The sequence below is a fragment of the Cnephaeus nilssonii genome, assembly GCF_951640355.1.
Source record: "Cnephaeus nilssonii genome assembly, chromosome: 6".
In the NCBI taxonomy this organism is placed as follows: Eukaryota; Metazoa; Chordata; class Mammalia; order Chiroptera; family Vespertilionidae; genus Cnephaeus; species Cnephaeus nilssonii.
In genome coordinates, this window is record NC_137077.1 from 101,346,423 (window position 1) to 101,370,287 (window position 23,865).

Genomic DNA, 23,865 nt, shown 5'->3' on the forward strand with positions numbered 1-23,865 from the left:
AAGTGTAGAATAGAAATTTTCTGAGTGTACTTTTTTAGTATAATTTTGACTTTTAAATTATGGAGATATATGATCTATTGAATATACAGAATTTAAATTAAAAAGTATCTGGATGGGCAGCATACATACCGTCTCAGTAGCAAAACCAAAGACTAAGGTTCTTCACGCTGGATGTGAGACAAATTGTGGTATTTACATTTGGAAGGGTCCTATATTATCTCATTTACTGGTTCATCTCATTTGTTGATTCTTCACTTATTTTGCTTTACAGACTCCTCTGAGAATCCATTCAAAGTTAGACTTTGCCCCAAACATGCAAAATTTCAGATCTACAAACTCCTCTGAAATCTAGGTCACTCATCTCTGACCTTATCCCACAGTTTGAGGGGGACTAACCATTTCCAAGCAGTCACGTAACTCCAATCTCCTGGCCAGTGACGGCCTTAGAAATGTACATAACTCAATTCTGACCAAAGAAATAAGTCTGCCAGGGGCTTCCTCTAACAGACATCAAAAAATACATTCCCGGTGGGATAATACACAATATATTGTACCTGTAAGCTGGTGGCCAGGGGAGCCAGGCAAAGGGAAGCTGCCACTTCACCGGTAGGCCAGAGGTGTGACCTTGAAGTGCACGGGACCAGCAGCCGCCCTACATCTGGACGCCTTGTTAACGGGTGATGAATGTCCTCACTGTTCAAGTCAGCTGCAACTTTCTGTTTCTTTGCAGAAAGAATCCTAACTCATCTCCTTATGTGAAAAATTATTTTACAGGGTAGCAATTCTAAACATATTTGCAACTGTACTACTTTTCCAATACATTCCAGTTTGGAAATATAGTTCAGAAAAACTCCATTAAGGACCCAAAGCATTCTAAAATGGCTCACAATTTATTTTTGAGTAAACTCTATAGATAACTTCTATGATTCAGTGTTATCTTATTCATCAGATTTGAAAACACCTCCCCCAAAGTATTTTATTTTTATTTATTTATTATTTTTTAATCTTTATTGTTCAGATTATTACAGATGTTCCTCTTTTTTCCCCCCATAGCTCCCCTCCACCTGGTTCCCACCCCACCCCAGGCCCCCGCTCCCCGCACTGTCCTCGTCCATAGGTGTAAGATCTTTGTCCAATCTCTTTCCGCACCCCTTATACCCCCTTCCCCCTGAGAATTGTCAGTCTGCTCCCTTTCCATGCCCGATTCTATTACATTCACCAGTTTATTCTGTTCATCAGGTTTTTTATTCATTTGATTTTTAGATTCACTTGTTGATAGATATGTATTTGTTGTCACTTTGTTGTTCATAATTTTTTATCTTTACCTTTTTCTTCTTCTTCCTCTTCTAAAAGAATACCCTTCAGCATTTCATATAATACTGGTTTGGTGGTGATGAACTCCTTTAGCTTTTTCTTTTTCTTTTTTTTTTAATTTAATAAATCTTTATTGTTCAGATTATTACAGTTGTTTCTCTTTTTTCTCCCCATAGCTCCCCTCCACCTGGTTCCCATCCCACCCTCTTCCCTTACCTCCCCCCACTGTCCTCATACATAGGTGTACGATTTTTGTCCAGTCTCTTCCCGCACCCCTCACACCCCTTTACCCCTGAGAGTTGTCAGTCCACTCCCTTGCAATGCCCCTGATTCTATTATATTCACCAGTTTATTCTGTACATCATATTTTTAATTCACTTGGTTTTTAGATTCACTTGTTGATAGATATGTATTTGTTGTTCATAATTTTTATCTTTACCTTTTTCTTCTTCTTCCTCTTCTTAGAGAATACCTTTCAGCATTTCATATAATACTGGTTTGGTGGTGGTGAACTCCTTTAGCTTTTTCTTATCTGTGAAGCTCTTTAGCTGCCCTTCAATTCTGAATGTCAGCTTGGCTGGGTAGAGTACTCTTGGTTGTAGGTTCTTGCTATTCATCACTTTGACTATTTCTTGCCATTCCCGTCTGGCCTGCATAGTTTCTGTTGAGAAATCAGCTGACAATCGTATGGGTGCTCCCTTGTAGGTAATTAACTGTTTTTCTCTTGCTGCTTTTAATATTCTCTCTTTGTCTTTTGCTCTTGGCATTTTAATTATGATGTGTCTTGGTGTGGTCCTCTTTGGATTCCTCTTGTTTGGGGTTCTGTGCGCTTCCTGGACTTGTAAATCTATTTCTTTCACCAGGTGGGGGAAGTTTTCAGTCATTATTTCTTCAAATAGGTTTTCAGTATCTTGCTCTCTCTCTTCTTCTGGCACCCCCATAATTCTGATGTTGGTATGCTTGAAGTTGTCCCAGAGGCTTCTTACACTATCTTCAAATTTTTGGATTCTTTTTTCTTTTAGCTTTTCCAGTTGAGTGATTTTTGCTTCTTTGTATTTCAAATCTTTGACTTGATTCTTGCGTTCCTCTAGTTTGCTGTTGGGTGTCTGTATAATATTTTTTATTTCAGTCAGTGTATTTTTAATTTCTAGTTGGTCCTTTTTCATATCCTCGAGGGTCTCTTGCATATCCTCGAGGGACTCGCTAAATTTATCGGCCTTTTCTAGGAAATTCTTGAAAAACCTTATAACCGTGGTTTTGAACTCTATGTCCAGTCTTTTGTTTTCCTACATTTCTTTGGTTTGTGATCTGTTTCTTTGTCTCTGCATCTTTGCTTCTTCCCTGAGTTGGTAGGGTAGCTTTGTGTGCTAGGTGTCCTATATGGGCCAGTGGCTCAGCCTCCCCAGTTACCTGAGGTGGACACTATTGGTGCCCCCCTTTGTGGACTGTGTTGTAGTTAAGTCTTGATTGTTGTTGGTATCAGTGGGAGGAGTTGACCTCCAGGCCAATTGGCTGTGAGGATCAGCTGTGTCTACGCTGGGAGACAGCCTTATTCGACTAGACTTGCAAAATTGTAAAAGCCTCTGTGCTCAGCTTGGATGGGGCGGAGTTTCAGGGTGGAGCCTACAGCCTTGGCTTCCCATCAGCCCCGCCCTATGAGGTTCCAGGGTCTCAGTGTCCCTCGGTACTCGCTGCAAGCACCTCTGAGAGAAAGGCGCCCTCGAGTTTCGCCCGCTGCCAAACAGTCTAGTCTCTCCCCCAATGAAACTGGATTCCCAGGGTCTTGCCCGGAACTGGGGTTCAGTGCAGTCAGAACTGGGGTTCAGCATGGTCCGGAGCTTTTGTCTCCTTCCCGCTAAGGCAATTCAGCAGCACAGTCAACAGTCCATCCTCTGCGCGCATTCACGTGCGCGGCTCCGGTGCTCTGCCTTTCGCAGTTCCCCTGAGTTTCCGCCTTACAGCCCAGATTCCCCCACTATGAGCCTGGGTCCCCAGGGTCTCGCCTGGAACTGGGGTTCAGTGCAGTCGGAGCTGTGGTTCAGCACAGTCCGGAGCTTTTATCTCCTTCCCGCTAGAGAACGCCAGCCAGGCACTCAGCCGCCCATCCTCTCCGGCTCCGTCCTCTCTGCACGCACACGCCTGTGTCTCCGTACCTCAGTCTTTTACAGCTCCTCTGATTTTCCTTGTGGTTTTCTCTTTCCTTCTAGTTGTAGGATTTCCAGTCAGTCAGCTTTCCTGTGGTTCTGGATGATGTCCGTTTTGTCTTTTAGTTGTAGTTTTGAAATTGTTGTGCGAGGCTGCAGTTTAGGTGTTTACCTATGCTGCCATCTTGGTTTCTCCCTCAGCTTTTTCTTGTCTGTGAAGCTCTTTATCTGACCTTCAATTCTGAATGATAGCTTTGCTGGGTAGAGTAATCTTGGTTGTAGGTTCTTGCTATTCATCACTTTGAATATTTCTTGCCACTCCGGTCTGGCCTGCATAGTTTCTGTTGAGAAATCAGCTGACAGTCATATGGGTACTCCCTTGAAGGTAACTAACTGTTTTTCTCTTGCTGCTTTTAATATTCTCTCTTTGTCTTTTGCCCTTGGTGTTTTAATTATGACGAGTCTTGGTGTGGTCCTCTTTGGATTCCTCTTGTTTGCAGTTCTCTGCGATCCCTGGACTTGTAAGTCTATTTCTTTCACCAGGTAGGGGAAGTTTTCTGTCATTATTTCTTCAAATAGGTTTTCAATATCTTTCTCTCTCTCTTCTTCTGGCACCCCCATAATTCGGATGTTGGTACACTTGAAGTTGTCCCAGAGGCTCCTTACACTATCTTCATATTTTTTAATTCTTTTTTCTTTTTGCTCTTCCAGTGGGTGTTTTTTGCTTCCTCGTATTTCAAATCTTTGACTTAATTCTTGGAGTCCTCTAGTCTACTGTTGAATCACTGTATATTATTCTTTATTTCAGACAGTGTATGCTTAATTTCTGACTGGTCCTTTTCCTTTTATTTATTTATTTTTTTGGTATTCTCACCAAGATTCTTGAAGGTCTCATTAAGTTCCTTGGAGGTTTCTAGAAGATTCTTGAGTAACCTTATAACTGTGGTTTTGAACTCTATATCCAGTATTTTGCTTTCTTCCATTTCCTTCATTTGTAACATGTTTGTTTGTCTCCACATTTTGGCCGATTCCCTGTGTTTGTTTCTATGTATTGGGTAGCTGCTAAGTCTCCTTGAGTTGATAGAGTGGCCTTGGGTGGTAGGTGTCCTATAGGGCCCAGTGGCTCAGCCTCCCCAATCACCTGAGGTGGACACTCTTGGTGCACCCCTTTGTGGGCTGTGTGCACAGTCTTGTTGTAGTTAAGCCTTGATTGTTTTTGGTATCACTGGGAGGAATTGACCTCCAGGCCAACTGGCTGTGAGGACCAGTTGTGTATACAATGGAAGAGCTGCTGTGCAGGAGACACCCTTATGATGCAGGACTTGCTTCAGTGGGGCTTTGGTGGTCACTGAGTCTGCCCCTTGAGTGTGTCACTTATGGATGTGAAGAGTTGTAATCTTATATGGTCTCACACTGACTACTGGGTACACTGGCTCTTGGATCTCCAAGGAGGTGCAAAGTCAGCCATTGCCTGGGGCCACCCAGCAGGAGCTACAGAGAGATATGCAGATTCTTCCTCTTTGTATCTGGTTTGGAAGTACCCAGAGGAGGCCCAGCTGTGAAGCAAGGCAGGCTGTTGCTGTTTGATAGGTTTTAGGCTGAGAAAGGACAGGCCATTCATATGCAAAAGCCACTTCACACAGCTTGGGTGGGGTTGTAAATTGGGTGGGGCGGGGTCTCTGGTAATCATCAGGGCGGAGCAACCAGCCCTGCATCAGAGAGGTCCCAACACAGGAACAATGATCACTACGAGCACCTCCATCTGAAAGAAAGCTGCCCTCGTCTTCCTGTCCCGATGCCAGGCAGTCCAGTTTCTCCCTGTATGTGTCTGGGTCCCACAGAGTCTCACCCAGAACTGGAGTTCAGAGCAAGCGGGAGCTTGTACCACCCTCCTGATTAAAAAAGCAGCACACCCGGGTGCCAGCCATTCTGTGCCTCCGCACCTCCTACCAGTCTCAATGTGCTTTCTTCATTACTTCTCTAGTTGTAGTACTTCCACTCAGCCAGCTTTCCCGTGGTTCTGAATGATAGTTGTTCTGTCTTTTAGTTGTAATTTTTAAAAAATATATTTTATTGATTTTTTTTATAGAGAGGAAAGGAGAGGGCTAGAGAGTTAGAAACATCAATCAGCTGCCTCCTGCACACCCCCTACTGGGGATGTGCCTGCAACCAAGGTACATGCCCTTGACCGGAATTGAACCTGGGACCCTTCAGTCCGCAGGCCGACGCTCTATCCACTGAGCCAAACCGGTTAGGGCTAGTTGTAATTTTGATGTGGTTGTGGGAGGCAGCAAGTACAGGTGTTTACCTATGTCGCCATCTTAGTTCTCTCTCTTTATTATTTTTTTAATCCTCACCCGAGGACATGTTCAGAGACATTGAGAGAGAGAGAGAGAGAGAGAGAGAGAGAGAGAGAGAGAGAGAGAAAGAGAGAGAGAGAGAGAGAATATTGATGTGAGAGAGAAACATTGATCAGTTGCCTTCTCTATGTGCCCCAACCGGGGATTGACCTTGCAACCCAGGTGCGTGTCCTGACCCGAAATTGAACCGGAAACCCTTCAGTGCGCTCCAACCAACTGAGCCACTCCAGCTGGGCTCCCCCAACATATTTTAAATGGAATTTTATATTCCAGAGATTTACCTGGCAGAGGTCCTCTTTCTTGGCTAATAGCCCCAGGCTAACTTTTTCAGTAGCTGTACCTCGGTGAGGTATTAATCTGTAGAAGTCACTCATCATCTTTTGCAATTGTTCTTCAGTCTCTCCATTTTTCAGTGCTGCCTTTACTAGGAGGAGAATTCCCTCTGCCTTGCTCACCTTTAAATAGAAGATGATATATGCTTATTAAAGTTAGCTCTTGATAATCATAGAGAAAGTGAAGAAATGTATAAAAATAGCTAAAACAGTTGTTAGATATATTGCAACGGTTAGTTTTCTGGACATGGGTCATAAAACAAATGCAGAGTTTACTGGAGACGTATCTTGGTTATGATGATAATGCTATGAGGAGTTTTCCAAAACTGGGCTCGGCTTAACTAAAGGAAAGAACCAGAGTCTTCAATATCTAATATATATCTCCACAGAGAGAGGAATACTCATGCAATAGTAGGAAACTTGCTTTTCACATAAGACATTTAGAAAGATGTCAGGATCAAACCGGGAGCAAAACCCACCAAAACATGTTTCAAATTACACAAGTACTTTTTGGAATATACCCTAAGAGACCTTTTTACTGTTTTTTTGCCCTGAAATAAATTCATTTAGTTCCACAGAGGAATTGTCTGTATTATTTGAATATGAACACATAGTTGCACAAGTTGGACCACTAGGAACATTTTCTTTCATTTGCTCTTTCTTTTTTTTTTTTTTTAAATATATTTTATTTATTTTTTACAGAGAGGAAGGGAGAGGGATAGAGAGTTAGAAACATCGATGAGAGAGAAGCATCGATCAGCTGCCTCCTGCACACTCCCTACTGGGGATGTGCCCGCAACCAAGGCACATGCCCTTGACCGGAATCGAACCTGGGACCCTTCAGTCCCCAGGCCGACACTCTATCCACTGAGCCAAACCGGCTAGGGCTCATTTGCTCTTTCAATAGCATATAATTAAGATGAGCAAGTTCTGAAGGGCGGGAACCTGCCTGCCTTTCCCTCGGGTGGTCAGAAGGCACAGGGTTCTGAAGCAGGCACTACAGAGGGTATTAGGGTCTGAGTATCTAATGAAGGACCCAGAGCATCTACATCCCTCAGGCATGCTACAAGTCTCTTGACCCAGAGGAACAGGCCTCCTGATGAGCCAAGCTTTGATCAGCTCTCATGTTTGACATTTTACATGTGGAAATGTCTGGTTTTCCTTTATTTTTAAAATATTTTTTATTGATTTCGGAGATGAAAAGAGAGGGAAAAATAGAAACATTAATGATGAGAGAGAATCATTGATTGGCTGCTTCCTGCATGCCCCCACTGGGGAGAGAGCCTGCAACCCGGGCATGTGCCCTGACTGGGAATCGAACCATGACCTCCTGGTTCACAGGTTGACGCTCAACCACTGAGCCACACCAATGGGGCTGTCTGGTTTCCTTAAAAGTTCATCTCCCCTCAGTGTTCTCGGTGTCCCCTACTCCAGCATAAGAAAAAAGAACAGGAACGCACCCAAAAACAACTGAACTGGTGCGCAAACAGAAGTGGTACCGTTAAAGCAAAGAAACCAGGAAAGCAGGTTTGTCAGGTGAGAGGCTCTGTTTCACGGACACGCGTGACTTACATCGTTAAGACTGATCGTACTCATGGACTCCAGGAGCGTGTGCCCCAGGTGGCCGAGAGCCTCTGCCCAGATCAGCTCCACCAAATCGCTCACCTCCTGGCTCAGAGTGCTTGAATGTATCACCTCCTCCAAAAGCAACTGCAACAAACAGCAAAACAATACCAACAGGAAGTTTTCGTGGGAAGGTTTATTTTTAATGGAGATGATTACAGTCATAAGAAGAAATAATTATAGCCAAGGAGAGCCACCCACACTCAAGTAACTGTTAATACTCAGGCCTCATTTTTCTGCTCAGCTCTCCCTCCACCTCCTCCCTGTACCCTGTCTCTGTCCCCCTTCTCTCTCTCTTTTTTTTTTTTTTTAAATATATTTTATTGATTTTTCACAGAGAGGAAGGGAGAGGGATAGAGAGTTAGAAACATCGATGAGAGAGAAACATCGATCAGCTGCCTCTTGCACACCCCCTACTGGGGATGTGCCCACAACCAAGGTACATGCCCTTGACTGGAATCGAACCTGGGACCCTTGAGTCCGCAGGCCAACGCTCTATCCACTGAGCCAAACCGGTTTCGGCTCCCCTTCTCTCTTTTAATCCTATATTATTTTTCCTTTTGCCTTTTTCTTCACCCTATCAGCTATAGGCCTGCCAGTGGAATTAGAAGTTAAGTGGTATTAAGGGTTAAGGGCCCCTGACTCTTGGCCTAGGTCAGTGGTCGGCAAACTCCTTAGTCAACAGAGCCAAATATCAACAGTACAACGACTGAAATTTCTTTTGAGAGCCCAATTTTTTAAACTTAAACTTCTTCTAACGCCACTTCTTCAAAATAAACTCGCCCAGGCCGTGGTATTTTGTGGAAGAGCCACACTCAAGGGGCCAAAGAGCCGCATGTGGCTCGCGAGCCGCAGTTTGCCGACCACGGGCCTAGGTTATAATGAAATCATTTGAAATCTGTGATGGTTTATTGCTGAAATAAGCCATAAGTTTTGGGGTTTATCCTGGAACTCAGCTCCCGTGCCTTTCTGTGGGTTCACTGTTCCTTTTCCTAACTCCCATCCTTCTCTCCTGCCAGTTTTTTATTTGCCATAAAGAAACATTTTTCTTAAAAATATTTAATCAATAACACAAAATGACATGGATAAACCAATCTTACTGCTTGCAGTTTTTCAGATGCTAATTGGGTGGCTTCGGGGGTAAACAATTCCCTTAGTAGAAATCCTTGTTTCTTCAGTTCTTCAAGGTAATTTTCATAGTACTCACGTGCATCTTCAGAGGTTTGCTTTACAGAGAACTGCTTTCTAGGCTGTGAATATAATATGTGGCAAAGTGTTAGGATATGAGGATACAGTAACTCAGTATCAATCTTTACTGGACACGGGCTATGTGCCAGGAACATAAACAAAGCATTAGATCCCTGCCCCGGCCAAGGGAGTCATGGACTGGTGGCTAGAGGACACCTCTCCAACGCGGCAAAAAGAAGCACGTCATGTTCAAGCTACTTCATTTAAGAAGGTAGAGGTTAACTTATTTTCCACCAAAAGGGTTTAATAAAGGAAAAGAGTGAGCTACAAGCGTCTCTTCTGGAACAGCTCCTTCTCTGCTGGTAAGTGAGGATCATTTCTATCACGGTGATCAGACCTGCCAAGTAGACTCAGGCTCTGAAGGGAGGAAGGCACCCCGCAACAGCTCTCCACACAGAGAGCAGGACGGGGCAGCTGGCCTCGGCAGAGCCTCATTCTCTTCCTCAGTGAAGAAAGAAAAGGGTAACACATCTATCATGGTTTTCAAACTTGGTTTTTACTTAGTTTTTACCCACATAACTAAATCCTCCACCAAATATAGTCCACATTTTGGGGTAAAAGGTTAACGAAAACTTTCCCTCTTCTTGAACACATCTGACCTTGGATTAAAGTTTATAGCTGTTCCCATGGAAACCTGAAAAGGGTGGTGTGTAATATTGGGCAAAATTGCTTGGGTAACAGTAACCTACATTAATCAATTGCATTGGGACTGGGAGTTCAATGAATGAACCATAAATAGAAGGTGGGAGACCTGCACCTGGGGCTTCCCTGGGAGCAGGGACTCCGACAACAGGCACCTCCCTTGGGGCATCTTGACCCCAGGCCCCTGTTATAAGAGGTCTGGACTCCTGTGGGTGGGCTTCTAAGTCAGGGGGACCTGCACCCACCTGAAGTGAGCCTCCGTCCTTGCGTAGAACGGACCCTGGCATGGGAACAAAGTGAGTGTGTCCACAGCCGGAGTGAACTCTCCTGGGGCCACGCCCCTACTGAGCAGCACCTGTGCGCCCTGCTGTTTCTGGTCGGTAAGCGGACTGTCTAGAGGGAAGATGGCCCGATGGTTTTATAGCACTTTCTTTGAACGTTAGGTATTAGTTCTGAATTTATTTTTGTTTCATACTGTTTTGGGTTGGTCTCTGCAAAGCCTTCCTTGCCACTCAGAGCCCACAACCATTCATAGACATTTCACCGTCACAGTGGATTAAAGTCATGAATGTGTTGTTTTCCTCCCAGGTGGGGATTTCTGAGGGCAGGTATGAGTATTTTTTTACCTTTGGGTTCCAGCCTCTAGCAGACTGCTTGGTACAAAGTAGGTGCATAATGAGGTGTGTGAATGGGATGCTTTGAGGGGTATACACATTAGCAAAGCTTCTGTAAGTGACTCAGAACAGGAGCAGGAATCCCCCACAGGGTCTTCCTCTGAGGAGCCCCCTGTGCTGCTCTGGTCAAGGGCTCTGGGTTCACCTTGCTCTCCTCTCCTGACACTTTCCAAAAGGGAACACGTTCCCACTTTTCAAACCTATTTATAGGCAAAATGAAAAAATATGAACAGGTTGGCTGGCTCACTGGCCAATGTTAATTAAGGGAACTAGTTATGAACAAGGGTGGATAAACACATGGGAATCGATGTGAAGGTCATTACCTCAGTGCCACCATCTGGGAGGAAGTGTGCGACTATGAGGAAGGCTGGGTACCCGGGGTCCTGGGAGCACTGCAATTCCACCACTGCCGTTTCTCGACCTCCCTCTGTCCCCATCTGGAAAAAGAGCGTGGTCTTTCATACATTGCATTCATTAAACAATAAACTGCACACGCCATTTTAAAAGGTGGGTAAGCCCTGGCTGCCTGGTTCAGTTGGTTGGAGCGTCCCTTCCCACCCCCCCATCCCCGCCCCCTTGTGCACCAAAGACTGCAGGTTTGATTACTGGTCAGGGCACATGCCTGAGTTACAGGCTAGATACCCGGTTGGGATGTGTATGGGAGACAATCCATAGATGTTTTTCTCTCTCTCTCTCTCTTTCTCTCATTTCCTTCCTCTCTCTAAAATCAATAAAACGTATCCTCAGATGAGGATTTTTTTTTAAAAAGGTTGATATAAAACTAATATAAGCTCATTTGGAAATGTAATGTAGAAAATATAGAAAGTACTAAGTAAAAATAAAAATCACCTGAAATCATACTGCAGATATTTAATCACTATTAATATTTCAGTATTTTTCCTTCCCCTATTTTTACTATAGATATATCTGTATATGTTTAAATTGTACCACTTTTCAGATCTTCTTTATTACAGAGGGAATGTTATTTTCAAGTTACATTTTATTATAATACCTAAAAATACAAAAAAGCATCATTTTGAATGCTAAAATTAATTTGCATTTGTGTGATGTTGGAAAAAAGTTTTTTGTTTTTCTTTTATTTATTTATATTTTTTAATCCTCATCCAAGGATATTTTTCCATTGATTTTTAGAGACAGTGGAAGGGAGGGGGAGAAAGAGAGAAACATCGATGGGGTTTGAGCCTTCAACCGAGGTATGTGCCCTTGACCAGAATCAAACCCAGGACCCTTCAGTTCAAGGGCCCTGTAGTCTATCCACTGAGCCAAACTGGCCAGGGTATGTTTTTCTTTTAAATGAAAAGTAATGGAAATTCAAGATGGTGTAAATACTTGTATCAAATCTACTCTTAAAATATAAGAAACTATTAAAAACAGGGATGACTTTTATTTTATTTATCTTTTAATTGATCTTAAAAAGAGGAAGGGAGGGGGAGAGAGAGAGAGAAAAACATTGATGTAAGAGAGAAACATGATTGGTTGCCTCCTATATGCCCTGACCAGGAATTGAATCTACCACCACTTGGGTGTACAGGACGACACTCCAACTGAGCCACATCAGCCTGGGCAGGACCTTTATTTTTAATATCATTAATATTTTGTACTGTTTACATTTTTATTATGAGCATGAATTACTTAATCAGTAATTATGAGCAATTACTCTTACACTAAAAAATTAAACATTAAAATTTTAAATTAATTAGAGAGAGTGGAAGGGAGTGTGAGAGCAAGTGTGAAACATCGATCTGTTGTTCCACCCGTTTGTGCGTTCACTGGGTGTTTCTTACATGACCAGGAGGGATCAAACCCCAACCTTGGCACACAGAGATGACATTCTAACCCGCTGAGACACCCAGCCAGGGCCCTTACATTTTAAATGTAAAAATTTTCTTGGTTATTAAAAAGCAACTCATATATTAAGAAATATTATTCAGGATATGCGCAATTTTTCAAAACAACAAGAAAATTATCGAACAGAAAGAATAATCACATGACATTCAGCTTTTTTTTCCAAATAGGAATCAAACTCTTACTTTTTCCAAGATATTATATTTTGCAACTTCAAAATCTTGAGGAAAATGAGGAATTTCAACATTCTCTGTATAAAACCTGAAATTTGAATAAGTAAAATTTTTAATATTAAAATCTACTTTCAGACTACATAGGATTTTCCTAGAATTTTTCTTGTACCTCCCCCAACTACATTCAAACTGCATTGTAAGTCCCTAATGCCTCCTTACAAATTCTAAAAATGGCCAAAAGGTCTTGTGGAATCAAAAGGTCCTTTACGTAATTCTAGAGCTCTGATGCCAAATATTGTGTGTCTACATTGGACAGCGGGGAGTGGCATAAAGCACAGGTATAAAAGGAACAGGCCAACGTGTTGAAGAAAGCACATCCCCTCGTAGACAGGCAGCCTGCATTCACTCTGCGATGAACCCTGAGACACCATATCACCCCAGACAGGCACTCACCTCTCTGAACTACAGTCAAGCCCCCTTTATTTTATTAATCTGTACTTTTAATTTTGATACTTGTTCTCTCTTTTAGCACTACTATTAACAAGTAAAATAAGGCAAAATGTGATGCCTAATTAATACTGTAGTCTTGGGTATGCTTTAAGTAGCCATGTAGCGCTTCAGACTTGAATACTCCATTTGGAAGATTGTTATTATATTTTAAAAATATCAGGTAGAGAGTAACAAAGTGTTTCTAAAGGCTATTCAGTAAGGTAACAGAGTGAGCAGACTGCCCAAATTTTATCTCCAGTGATTTTTCTTTTTACAAATCAATGTCACAATTACATCCAATCTCGTATAATACTGAGAAGATAAAATAATTATCACTATACTAACTGAAGTAAAAATATTAAATAAAAACTTAATAAAGAGTTAAATAAGCAACATAAATTAAAATACCACCAGAAATACTGATATACTAATAGCATTTTAATACCATGCTTGAGGTTTATAAAAACTCTGTCTAGTCTTAATGATCAAAAGTAAATTACTTAGTAAGTGTCACGATGTTTTCTGTCTCTGTGGCATTGTCCAGGCTTAGCTTGTCTGTTTTCACTTCTAGAATTAAAACAAACAAACAAACAAACAAAAACACTTGTTAACCACTCAAAGATTTATTAAAATGAGCTAACAAGGCGTGGCTCAGTGGTTGAGTGTCAACCTGTGAACCTGAAGGTTCGATTCTTGGTCAAGGCACCTGCCCAAGTTGTGGGCTCGATCCCCAGTGTGGGGTGTACAGGAGGCAGCTGATCAATGATTCTCTCTCATTATTGATGTCTCTCTCTCTCTCTCTCTCTCTCTCTCTCTCTCTCTCTCTCAGAAATCAATAAAAATATTTTTAAAACAATAAAGGAGATATGCTACTTTTGGAGAAATTATCTTTTGAAAAAATCTTCTTTAGCCAAACGCTGGTCATAAAATGTCCAGTCGTTAAGTTGTGATGATAACTTTTTAACATAAAGATTCCTCCTCCTCCCAGTTAAAATTACACATCAAGTTTTCTTAGACTATCTGTGTGTGTTTTTTAATTTTTAATTTTATCAATTTCTAGAGAAAGACAGGAGGGGAGATGGTGGGAGGGAGGGAGGGTGAGAGAGAGAGATGTTGCTCCACGTAGTCATGCATTCATTAGTTGATTCTTATATGTGTCCTGACTGGAATCGAACCCACAACCTTGGCATATCAGGATGACACTTTAACCAACTGAGCTACCCAGCCAGGGTGAGACTACCAGTGTTTTTTGTTGTCATTCTGATTGTGACAAATCTACTTTGCTAAAGTAATCTTTGTCCTTTGCTATTTTGCTGCCCATTTTCTGAGATAACAACAAGCCTAATTTTTAGGTAGTATTTCTGGACCATACTTTGTCTGTAATATCTTTGACAAACTAAAATGTTTGATATGAAATACTTACCAGAACTGCTTGTCTCTTGATAAGGAAGTAGTGTGCTGTCCAGTGACTTGTTAGGATTGTAATTCTTTACGTCCAAGAGTCTCCCTTCTTTGATAGATTCCCATATAAAATCCAGGTTTGCAATATGGATATGGTTCTTTTGGATAGACTTCAATTGGTACTGACTGAGAACATCAGCATTGTCTAAGATTATATGTGTACACTAAGAAAAAATAATCAATTCATTATGCATTAGTAGAAACAAAATTTAAATTATTTTGTATCTGTAATTTTTACCCTTGAAAAGTCTTATTTGAAGGTAATTTTAACAATTTTCCTCAGATTTCTAAAACTCCTATAAGTAATACAATTTCTTGCTACATTAAAAATTTTTTTACATCAACAATTTTTAAAGATTATGGATATGGATGTACCATAATTGATTAACCAACCCTAGAGTTTTTTCCAAATTTTCACTCCTCTAAAAAATGCTGTGCTGAATATCTTCATGTACACTTCTTTGTACAACTTTGTTTTTTCCTTAGGAGTGGAGTAAGAGGTTTAAAGGGTATTAATTATTATTTTGTTAATTTGCAATTTTATGCACTTATTTTAAAATAAGTAGTATATGCACATTGTAGAATATCTAAAAAGTAAAATTATAATATTAAGTTAATTTATTCCTCACCATTTTTCCAGGTTCCTGTCCAGAGGAACCTGAGCTATTCGATGTAGACAACATGCATACAAGTGCACAGCCCTCTTTGTATCCACAGATGGCAGCATACTAAACATACTACTTTTCCACTTGACAATTTATTTTGGAGATCATTCCTCATCATTACATATTGTGCTATCTCCTTCATTATAATAGCTGGTATGCACATTTCAAATGTTTACAGACACTGGCAAAACAACTGCTGAAAAGGTTGCAGTCTTGTATGTGAGAAATTCTAAAAGTGAGAACCTGTGTTGGCATTCTTTAAACTGAAAGGATATAAAAGGCATGAATTATTCATCATCCATAGAAATCCTAAGACAGGTCAGTGGCTAACCTGCAGAAAAGAGGGCCATTCGGTATCTGATATTCAAGGATAAACTACCGAATTCCAGAGAAGTACCCAGCATCCAGCCAGAGTTGCGTGTGCTTCACAGAACAAACCCAGCTCCTCCCATTGGCAAGCCCAGGGCTGTGGGCCAGGAAGGGGCAGAGCCATCAGCCCACCGAGAGGGAAGAGCCTGATGAGATTAAGATGGTGACTGGCAAGAAGGTAGGGAGGGATAGAGTGTGAGGAAGTGAGGGAGCGATAGAGGAGTGTGTGGACGTGGGTGGTGTGTGTGTGTGTGAGCTTGGGACAGTTAGATCCTGCAGGTCTTCCAAGGGGCTGCCAAACCAGGCAGTCTTAGACAGCAAAACCCCACTGCCACCACGGACACTCCGGGGCAGCCAGCACGGGCACAAAGGCCACGTCATCTTGAAAAACGGAACTGCTTGAGACTAGGATCCTAGCCTCAGCACCACCCAGTCTGGTCTCAGACGCAAACCGGGACACTACAGTCACTAGAGACAAAGACCTGCAACCACAGCTGCAGACCCACAGACACCAAGAATCCAGATATTCCGGCAGCAGATTTCTGTGAGTCACAGAGCCTATCTCCCTCCCCACAGGCCTGCTGCAATGGCATAGGAACTGCTAGACCCACTCTGTGCAAGCAGGCCTCCTGCCCACACAGGGCAGCCGCTACCTGATTTTGAGCCTGGGGTGGACACTGGGAATCTGTTTCCTGCAAAGTGCAATTGCACAACCAGACCCCATGCGCACAAAGGGCGTCTGTGCAACTCGGTCCCCCAAGCAGACCAGGGACCCTGATTCTCAGCATGAGAGGCAGCACTGAGCACCAGTGACTTGACTCTGGTTCTCATCGCATGCACCTGGGATCCCTGATTCTCAGTGCATTCACACTAAGAGCCAGTGACTCCAATTCTTGGCACATGCGCACACAGGGACCCTGATTCTCGGCACCGAGAAACAGAGACTCTGACACTTGATTCTCAGTGTGGGCACAGGGAGACTCTGACAACTGGCACATGCTAGGTGACTCTGATTTTCTGCACACTCCAGCAGGGTCTCTTTTTCAGCGTGTTGCAGGGGGGTCCATGATTCTAGGCGCATGCACGAGGCCACACTGAGTTCCAGTGACTCGGATCATGGGCGAGCATGGCTCCCACCAAACCACCGCAGCCACACATTTTGGTATCAGAGCTCTTCAGTGACACTTGGGTGGTGCGAAGCTCCCACTGCACACAGCCCAGGCCCCCTCAACTCTGCGTTTGAACCTTCTGGTGATAGTTAGAATGGGGAGACAACAAAACAATCCCCAGGGGGAAGAAAAAGGAGAATCACCAAGAAAGGAAATAAGTGAAATGGAACCATGCAACATGACAAAAAGAGAATTCAGAGTAATGGTTGTACAGTTCATACACCGGATAAATGAGAAAATCAACAACCTATGCAAAAATCAGGAAGAAATCAAAAGTGATATAGCTACAATCAAAAACACTATGGAAGGTTTCAACAGTAGACTAAAAGAAGCAGAGGACCAAATTAGTGAGTTAGAAGATAAGGTAGAGAAACAAGCCCAATCTGAACAGCAACAAAAGAAAAAAATTAAAAGGCAGGAGGAGAGCCTAAGGGAGCTTTGGGACAACACAAAACGAAGTAACATACGTAAAATAGGGCTGCCAGAAGGACAAGAAGAGCAGCAAGGATTAGAAAATCTATTTGAAGAAATAATGACAGAAAACTTCCCGGATATGGGGAAGAAAAAAGTTACACAAGTACAGAGAGTACCAAGAAAGATGAATCCCAAAAGACCCACACCAAGACATGTCATAATTACAATGGCAAATGTTAACGCTAAAGAGACAATCTTAAAGGCTGCAAGAGAGAGACAGAGAGTTACCTACAAAGGATGCCCCATCAGACTATCAAATGATTTCTCAACAGAACACATCAAGCAAAAAGGGAATGGAAGGAGGTATACAAAGTGATTCAAAGCAAAGGCCTGAATCCAAGAATGCTCTATCCAGCAAAACTATCAATCAAAATTGAAGGGGAAATAAGGAGCTTCGCGTACAAAAAAAGGCTGAGAGTTTATCACTACCAAGCCAGCAATGCAAGAAATGCTAAAGGGAATGCTGCAAAAAGAAGAAATAGAAAGGGAGGAAGGAACACAGACATAAAGTACAGAAATGGCTACAAACAAGTACCTATCAATAATAACATTAAACATAAATGGATTAAATGCTCCAATCAAAAGACATCGAGTGACTGAATGGATAAGAAAACATGACTCATATATATGCTGTCTACAGGAGACGCAGCTCAGAACAAGGGACTAACACAGACTGAAAGTGAAGGGATGGAAAAATACCTATCAGGAAAGTGGAAATGAAAAAAAAGCTGGGGTAGCAATACTTATATCTGACAAAATAGACCTCAAAGTGAAGACCATAACAAGAGACAAGAAAGGCCACTTCATAATTCTAAAGGGATTGATACAACAAGAGGATATAACTCTGGTAAACATTTATGCACCCAATGCAGGAGCACCCAAATACATAAAAAAACTACTGGAAGATATTAGGGGAGAGATTGACAGCAACACAATCATAGTAGGAGACTTTAATACCCCATTAACATCACTGGATAAATCCTCTAGACATAAAATTAGCAAAGAAACATCAATCCTAAACGACTCACTAGATCAGATGGACTTAATTGACATCTTTAGAACATTCCACCCCAAAACTACAGAATTTACATTCTTCTCCAGGGCACATGGAACATTTTCAAAGTTAGACCACATATTGGGACACAGGAAAAGTCTCTCCAAATTCAAGAGGATTGAAATCATATCAAGCATCTTCTCTGATAGATCACAATGACATAAAATTAGAAATCAACTACAGTAAAAACAATCACAAAAATTCAAACACTTGGAGGCTGAATAGCATACTATTAAACAATGAGTGGGTTACCAAAGAGATCAAAGAAGAAATAAAACACATCCTGGAAACAAATGACAATGAAAACACAACAATCCAAAATCTTTGGAACACAGTGAAAGCAATCCTGAGAGGGAAGTTCATAGCATTACAGGCTTACCTCAAAAAACAAGAAAAACTGATAATAAACCATCTAACTCTGCAACTTGAAGAATTAGAAAGAGAGCAACAAGAAAAGCCCAGTGTGAGCAGAAGGAAGGAAATAATAAAGACTGGAGTGAAAATAAATGACATAGAGACAAAAAAAAAATACAAAAGATCAATAAAATCAAGAGCTGGTTCTTTGAAAGGATAAACAAGATTGATGAACCTCTAGCCAGGCTCACCAAGAAGCAAAGAGAGAGGACCCAAATAAACAAAATCAGAAACAAAAGAGATGAAATAACAACAGACCCCACAGAAATACAAAGAATCATTAGAAAATACTATGAGCAACTCTACTCCAACAAACTGGTCAAGCTAGAAGAAATGGACATATTCCTAGAAAAATATGACCTTCCAAAAAGAATCAAAAAATCTGAATAGGCTGATAACTACGGAGGAAATTGAAGCATTAATCAAAAAACTTCCAACAAACAAATGCCCTGGACCAGACGGCCTCACAGGGGAGTTTTATCAAACATTCAAAGAAAAAATAAAATCTATCTTCCTCAGACTATTCCAAAAAATTCAAGAGGAAGGAGCAATTCCAAGTTCTTTCTATGAAGCCAGCATTACCCTAATCCCAAAACCAGATGAAGGCACTACAAAGAAAGAGAATTACAGGCCAATATCCCTCATGAACATAGACGCCAAAATCCTCAACAAAATTCTAGCAAATCAAATCCAGCATTACAGTAGAAAGATCATACACCATGACCAAGTGGGATTTATTCCAGGGATGCAAGGCTGGTACAATATCCACAAATCAATAAATGTGATGTACTACATAAACAAACTGAGAGATAAAAACCATATAATCATATCCATTGATGCAAGAAAAAGCATTTGACAAAATCCAACACCCTTTCTTGATAAAAACGCTCAGCAAGGTGGGAATAGAAGGATCATACCTCAATATAATAAAAGCCATATATGACAAACCCACAGCCAACATCAATTTTTAGTTCTTATGATGAGGTGGTTAAAACAGAGCAGGGTGATCTTAGTTATTTTCAAGATTTCATTCAGCTGTGAAATTCTATATCTAAACTGTCAGTCCTACAGTTCAAGAGAGAAGGTAGCTTCCTTCCACCTTTAAATAAGCAGTACAAAGATCAGTTTACAATGCCTGGGTTTTTTTCTGTCCTATAAGAACCACCCTTACAGGTATCACCCCAGTGCTGACATATTGGTGAGGGACTAGAGCGTTTTGGCAAATGCTGCACATTCTCCTCTGAGAACAGATTTGGCTGGTCTGACATTACTTTTTTGGTGTTGGCTGTGCTCTAATAACATCAGGTTCACATGGCATATAGGATTGTCCCACAGCTCACAGGAACAGGAGAAGATGGAATGGGGTGGTCTTCCCTCCTCTGCCTCTCTCCAGCGATTCCCGGTTGGAGATGTCCCTTCCCCTGCCTCCGCTGACTCCCTGCTGCCAGTTTCTCTACCTTCTTTTCTCACCATGCCCTCGCCCCGCTCAGGCACAATGGTCTATCATAGAAGAATTCTTAGGATATTTTACCTGTGGATTTAATAAAACAGAAACATTTCCTCCATTTTCCTTAATGTCAGTTTGTAGCTTTTTCTTCTGCTGACCAGGTAAGTGCTTGACTTTCAAACAGAAAGTACAATTTGCAAAGATTCCCACAGTCATCCTGTTGGGAAAAGAAGTTTCAAGTCATAACTTATTTTTTTAATTACTTTATTGATTAAGGTATCACATATTTGTCCTCACCACCCCCCCATTCCCATCCCAAACCCCTCCACACGCATGCCCCCACCCCCCTGTTGTCTGTGATCACTGGTTAGGCTCATATGCAAGCACACAAGTCCTTTGGTTGATCTCTCCCCCTTATCCCCACCCTCCCCTACCTTCCCTCTGAGGTCTGACAGTCTGATCGATGCTGTTCTTGTTCTTCAGTCTATGTTGTTCATCTTTTCCCCTAGATGAGTGAGCTCATGTGATACTAGGAATACACTTATAGGAACCGAAAATGAGACAAGCAATAATGGTTATGCTGAGAGGCACAAGTCATAACTTTTAAGGATTTTCTTTTCAGTGAATACAAATGACAGTGACTTTAGAATTGTTCTACATGCAAACTGTGGGAAAGTTGGGCATTATTTTTTCAAAAAAAAAGATATTGCAATCATATTATAATCACAAAAGTTAGATATTACTTGAGTTTGCAATATGTATATTGGTTTTAGAATAATTTCTCGCTTTTATGACTGATATTATGACACCCAAAAATCCTTTGGTATAGATTCATAATATACATGTTTTTTTAAGACATGTGATTTAAAAAAATATTTTTTTTATTGATTTCAAAGAGGAAGGGAGAGGGAGAGAGATAGAACATCAATGATGAGAGAGAATTATTGATCCGTCATGAACCCTCCTCACTGCCCCCCCAACCCCCGGGATCAAGCCCTCAACCCGGGCATGTGCCCTGACCGGGAATTGAACTCTGACTTCTTGGTTCATAGGTCGATGTTCAACCACTGAGCCACACGGGCAGGCATAATATACATTTTAAGGAAAACATGACAGATTTTGGTCACAGATCAAATATAGAAGCATTGCCCTGGTTGGGTAGCTCAGTTGGTTAGAGCATCTTCCTGGACCACCTAGGTTGCAGGTTCAATCCCAGGTCCAGACACTTACAAGAATCAACCAGCGAATGCATGAATGGGTGAAACAACAAATCGATGTCTCTCTCTCTTCCTCTCTCTCCCTTAAATCAATCAATAAATAAAGAATATATAGAAGTGGCCTGGCCAGTGTGGTGTGGCTCAGTGGCTGGAGCATCAGCCCACGCATGGAAGGACTGAAGGTTCAATTACCAGTCAAGAGCACATACCTGAGTTGCAGGTTCAATCCCTGCCCCAGTTGGGTCTCCTGTGGGAGGCAACCAGTTGATGTGTCTCTCTCACATTGATATTTCTCTCCCTCCCTTCCACTCTCTCTAAAACAAACAAACAAAATCAATAGAAAGAATACCTTCGGGTGAGGATTAATATCCTCGGTTGAGGATATATATATATATATATATATATATGCATTAATTTCTAATTAAAAATTAACATTATGTGATAGTGAAACCATGGACTTTTATATATAAGTCCTAGGAAACTTTCAGCTTCTCTCTCACAAATTCTGGCCACTCTATCCAGAAACTGTGGGTGCAGTTGGGAGACTCCCTGGACCCCTTGGCTCTGATCCAGGACAGGCTGCAGCCTCCCCTCGGCCCTCAGTGGGGAGCTGTAGTCACACCCATCCTCATAACCACTCTTAACACTTAGTTTCTCTAGTAGAATAGATCCCATGCGAGGGCTGTGCTTTGTTGCTTTTTACCTATACTCTAGGGCACACAGTAGGCACTCAATAAATGCTTGCTTACTAAAAACTCCCGCATCCATTAAAACCAAGGATTACAGAATATCCTCTGGCACTGTTTGCATATGTGGACTCAAATAGCATCAACTCTGCACCTTCCTAATGAGACTACTGAACCCCTGAAAAGAGAGCCCCCCCTCCCCTCTGGTGCTGCTCCGTCTCGGAGGCGGGTCACAGCTCTGGGCACAGGGACCGGAGCTAAGGAGTGCTCCCCGATACAGGACCAGGTCCTCGCGGGAAGGATCTGCGACCAGCACCCATTCGGAGCGCACCCCTCCTTGATCCCACGCCACAGTCCACACATCTTCCCGTTCACTGCCGTTTTGCCACCCAGAGCGTAAGGCTGAACCGGGCCGCGCCCTGTTTTTCCAGAGACGGAGATTGAACGACTCGGCCCCCAAGGATCATTAGACTCATTTCCAGGTTTTCGACTTTGAACTTGAACTGGTGGGAAATGTCACTGTCTCGCACGGCTTTCCCAAGCACTCACGGTGTTCCTTGATTATCCACCAAAATCCTGAACTTTCGGCCAAAGCTCGCTTGGTAGCCCAGCTTTCAGAAGACAGATACGCCCTTGGGCACGTCGGAAACAGACACGCAGTGCCCCGGGGCGACAGGCTCCTTCCGGGGGACCCGGGCACCCCCCTTCCCGTCCCCGCCCCCCGCCCCCCACCCGCGTCCGGTCCCCGCCGGCCCGCGCACCGCGGCGCCCCCGCACCTGCAGAGGACCCGGCCGTCCGGTACCCCGGCTCTGACTCCGGCGCCTCCCAGCTCCACACTCCGCTGGGCGGGGGCGAGGGCGGACCGGCCGTCGGAGCCCCGCCCCCGCCCCCCCCCCCCCCCGGCCGCGCCGGACCGGACCGGACCGGACCGGACCGGGGCTCGGGCGGCCTGGTGCGGCCGCGCAGGCGGGCGTGCTTTCCCGCCCAGCCCAGGGTGAGGGTTTTTGTTTCATCTTTCCGGCGGGATTTAGCGAATGAGGGGTTACTCCAAAGCTGGAGTTTGGGGGACGTGTGTGGATGGTGCTGCCATTTAGCTGAGAAATGAGGGTGATTCCCTGGAGCTGGGAACAAGTACGTTTTGGAAAGGTTTGGGATTTGGGGAGACAGGAGGGTAAGACAATGAATTCAGTTTAGGACTTCCTGAGTTTGAAGTTCCTGGGGTGTTCCTAAGGAGTTAGAAACACAAATCTGCTCTTCCGGAGAGGGTGAAGTAAAGGGAAAGAACAAAACTTCCCAGATATGAAGAAAATGAGCATAGAAAATACGTAGGAAGGTTATGAATCTATACCCGACCACCGGAGTACGTCAGTGCTATTGCAGGCCGGGCTCTGGACCACCCAATAACGCCGGCATCACAGAGTTAGGGAAAGGGAACCTGGCCTGTGGGGTGCGCCTAGGGCCAGGGTTGTGTGTGGGGTCTTGACATGGTGCGGTAAAGATGTCACAACACGAGCCCAGGTGATGATGAGGGAACAGTTATTAAGCTGGGCACAGTAAAACAAGAAAGGGCTTAGCGTAGAAGAAGGAGCAGAAGGGCCTGGGCTAGGCTGCCCCAGCTCTCTGGAAAGGGAGAAAAGGGCGCCTTGGTTAGCCTAGAAAGGGCCGCTGCCCATTGCTTCCCCGGCTGCAAGCCTGGCGGGGTCCTTTAGGGTTTAGGTCAGGAGACGCCTGCCTGTGGGGGAAGCAAAGGGAAAAGGAATGGGGGTGGGGGTGGGGGGCTGATTCCCAAAGGGTGAGCACAGGCTGGGTCCTCTGTCTTGAGGCTTAATCTCTTCCTCTCAGGTAGGAATCGTAGGGGAGGTCTCAGGGGAGGTTTTCAGCAGAATGTCAATCAGTTTCCTAGGTGTGCTCCTTCAGGGCTGTGTGCTTCACGGGTTGGTCAGTTATAAAAACTTATCCTGGTGTCACCCACCTGATTTTGCTGCTTGTCTGAGCTGAAATACAACTGAGGCCTAGATGTTATTTCTAGGGAGGTGACCTTCT

General features: G+C 43.1%; 1 protein-coding gene across 1 annotated transcript in view; it reads right to left on the reverse strand.

Annotated features, from left to right (window-relative positions):
- Window positions 1–22,659, reverse strand: part of PARP4 (poly(ADP-ribose) polymerase family member 4) — a 132,226-nt gene extending 109,567 nt beyond the window's left edge. Inside the window, 9 exon segments of the mRNA XM_079773967.1 lie at window positions 6,100–6,273; window positions 7,723–7,860; window positions 8,874–9,023; window positions 10,661–10,774; window positions 12,389–12,464; window positions 13,366–13,432; window positions 14,289–14,490; window positions 20,003–20,135; window positions 22,599–22,659. Coding sequence (XP_079630093.1) covers window positions 6,100–6,273; window positions 7,723–7,860; window positions 8,874–9,023; window positions 10,661–10,774; window positions 12,389–12,464; window positions 13,366–13,432; window positions 14,289–14,490; window positions 20,003–20,134 — 1,053 coding nt within the window. The 5' untranslated portion in view covers window position 20,135; window positions 22,599–22,659.
- Between the last annotated feature and the right edge of the window lie 1,206 nt (window positions 22,660–23,865).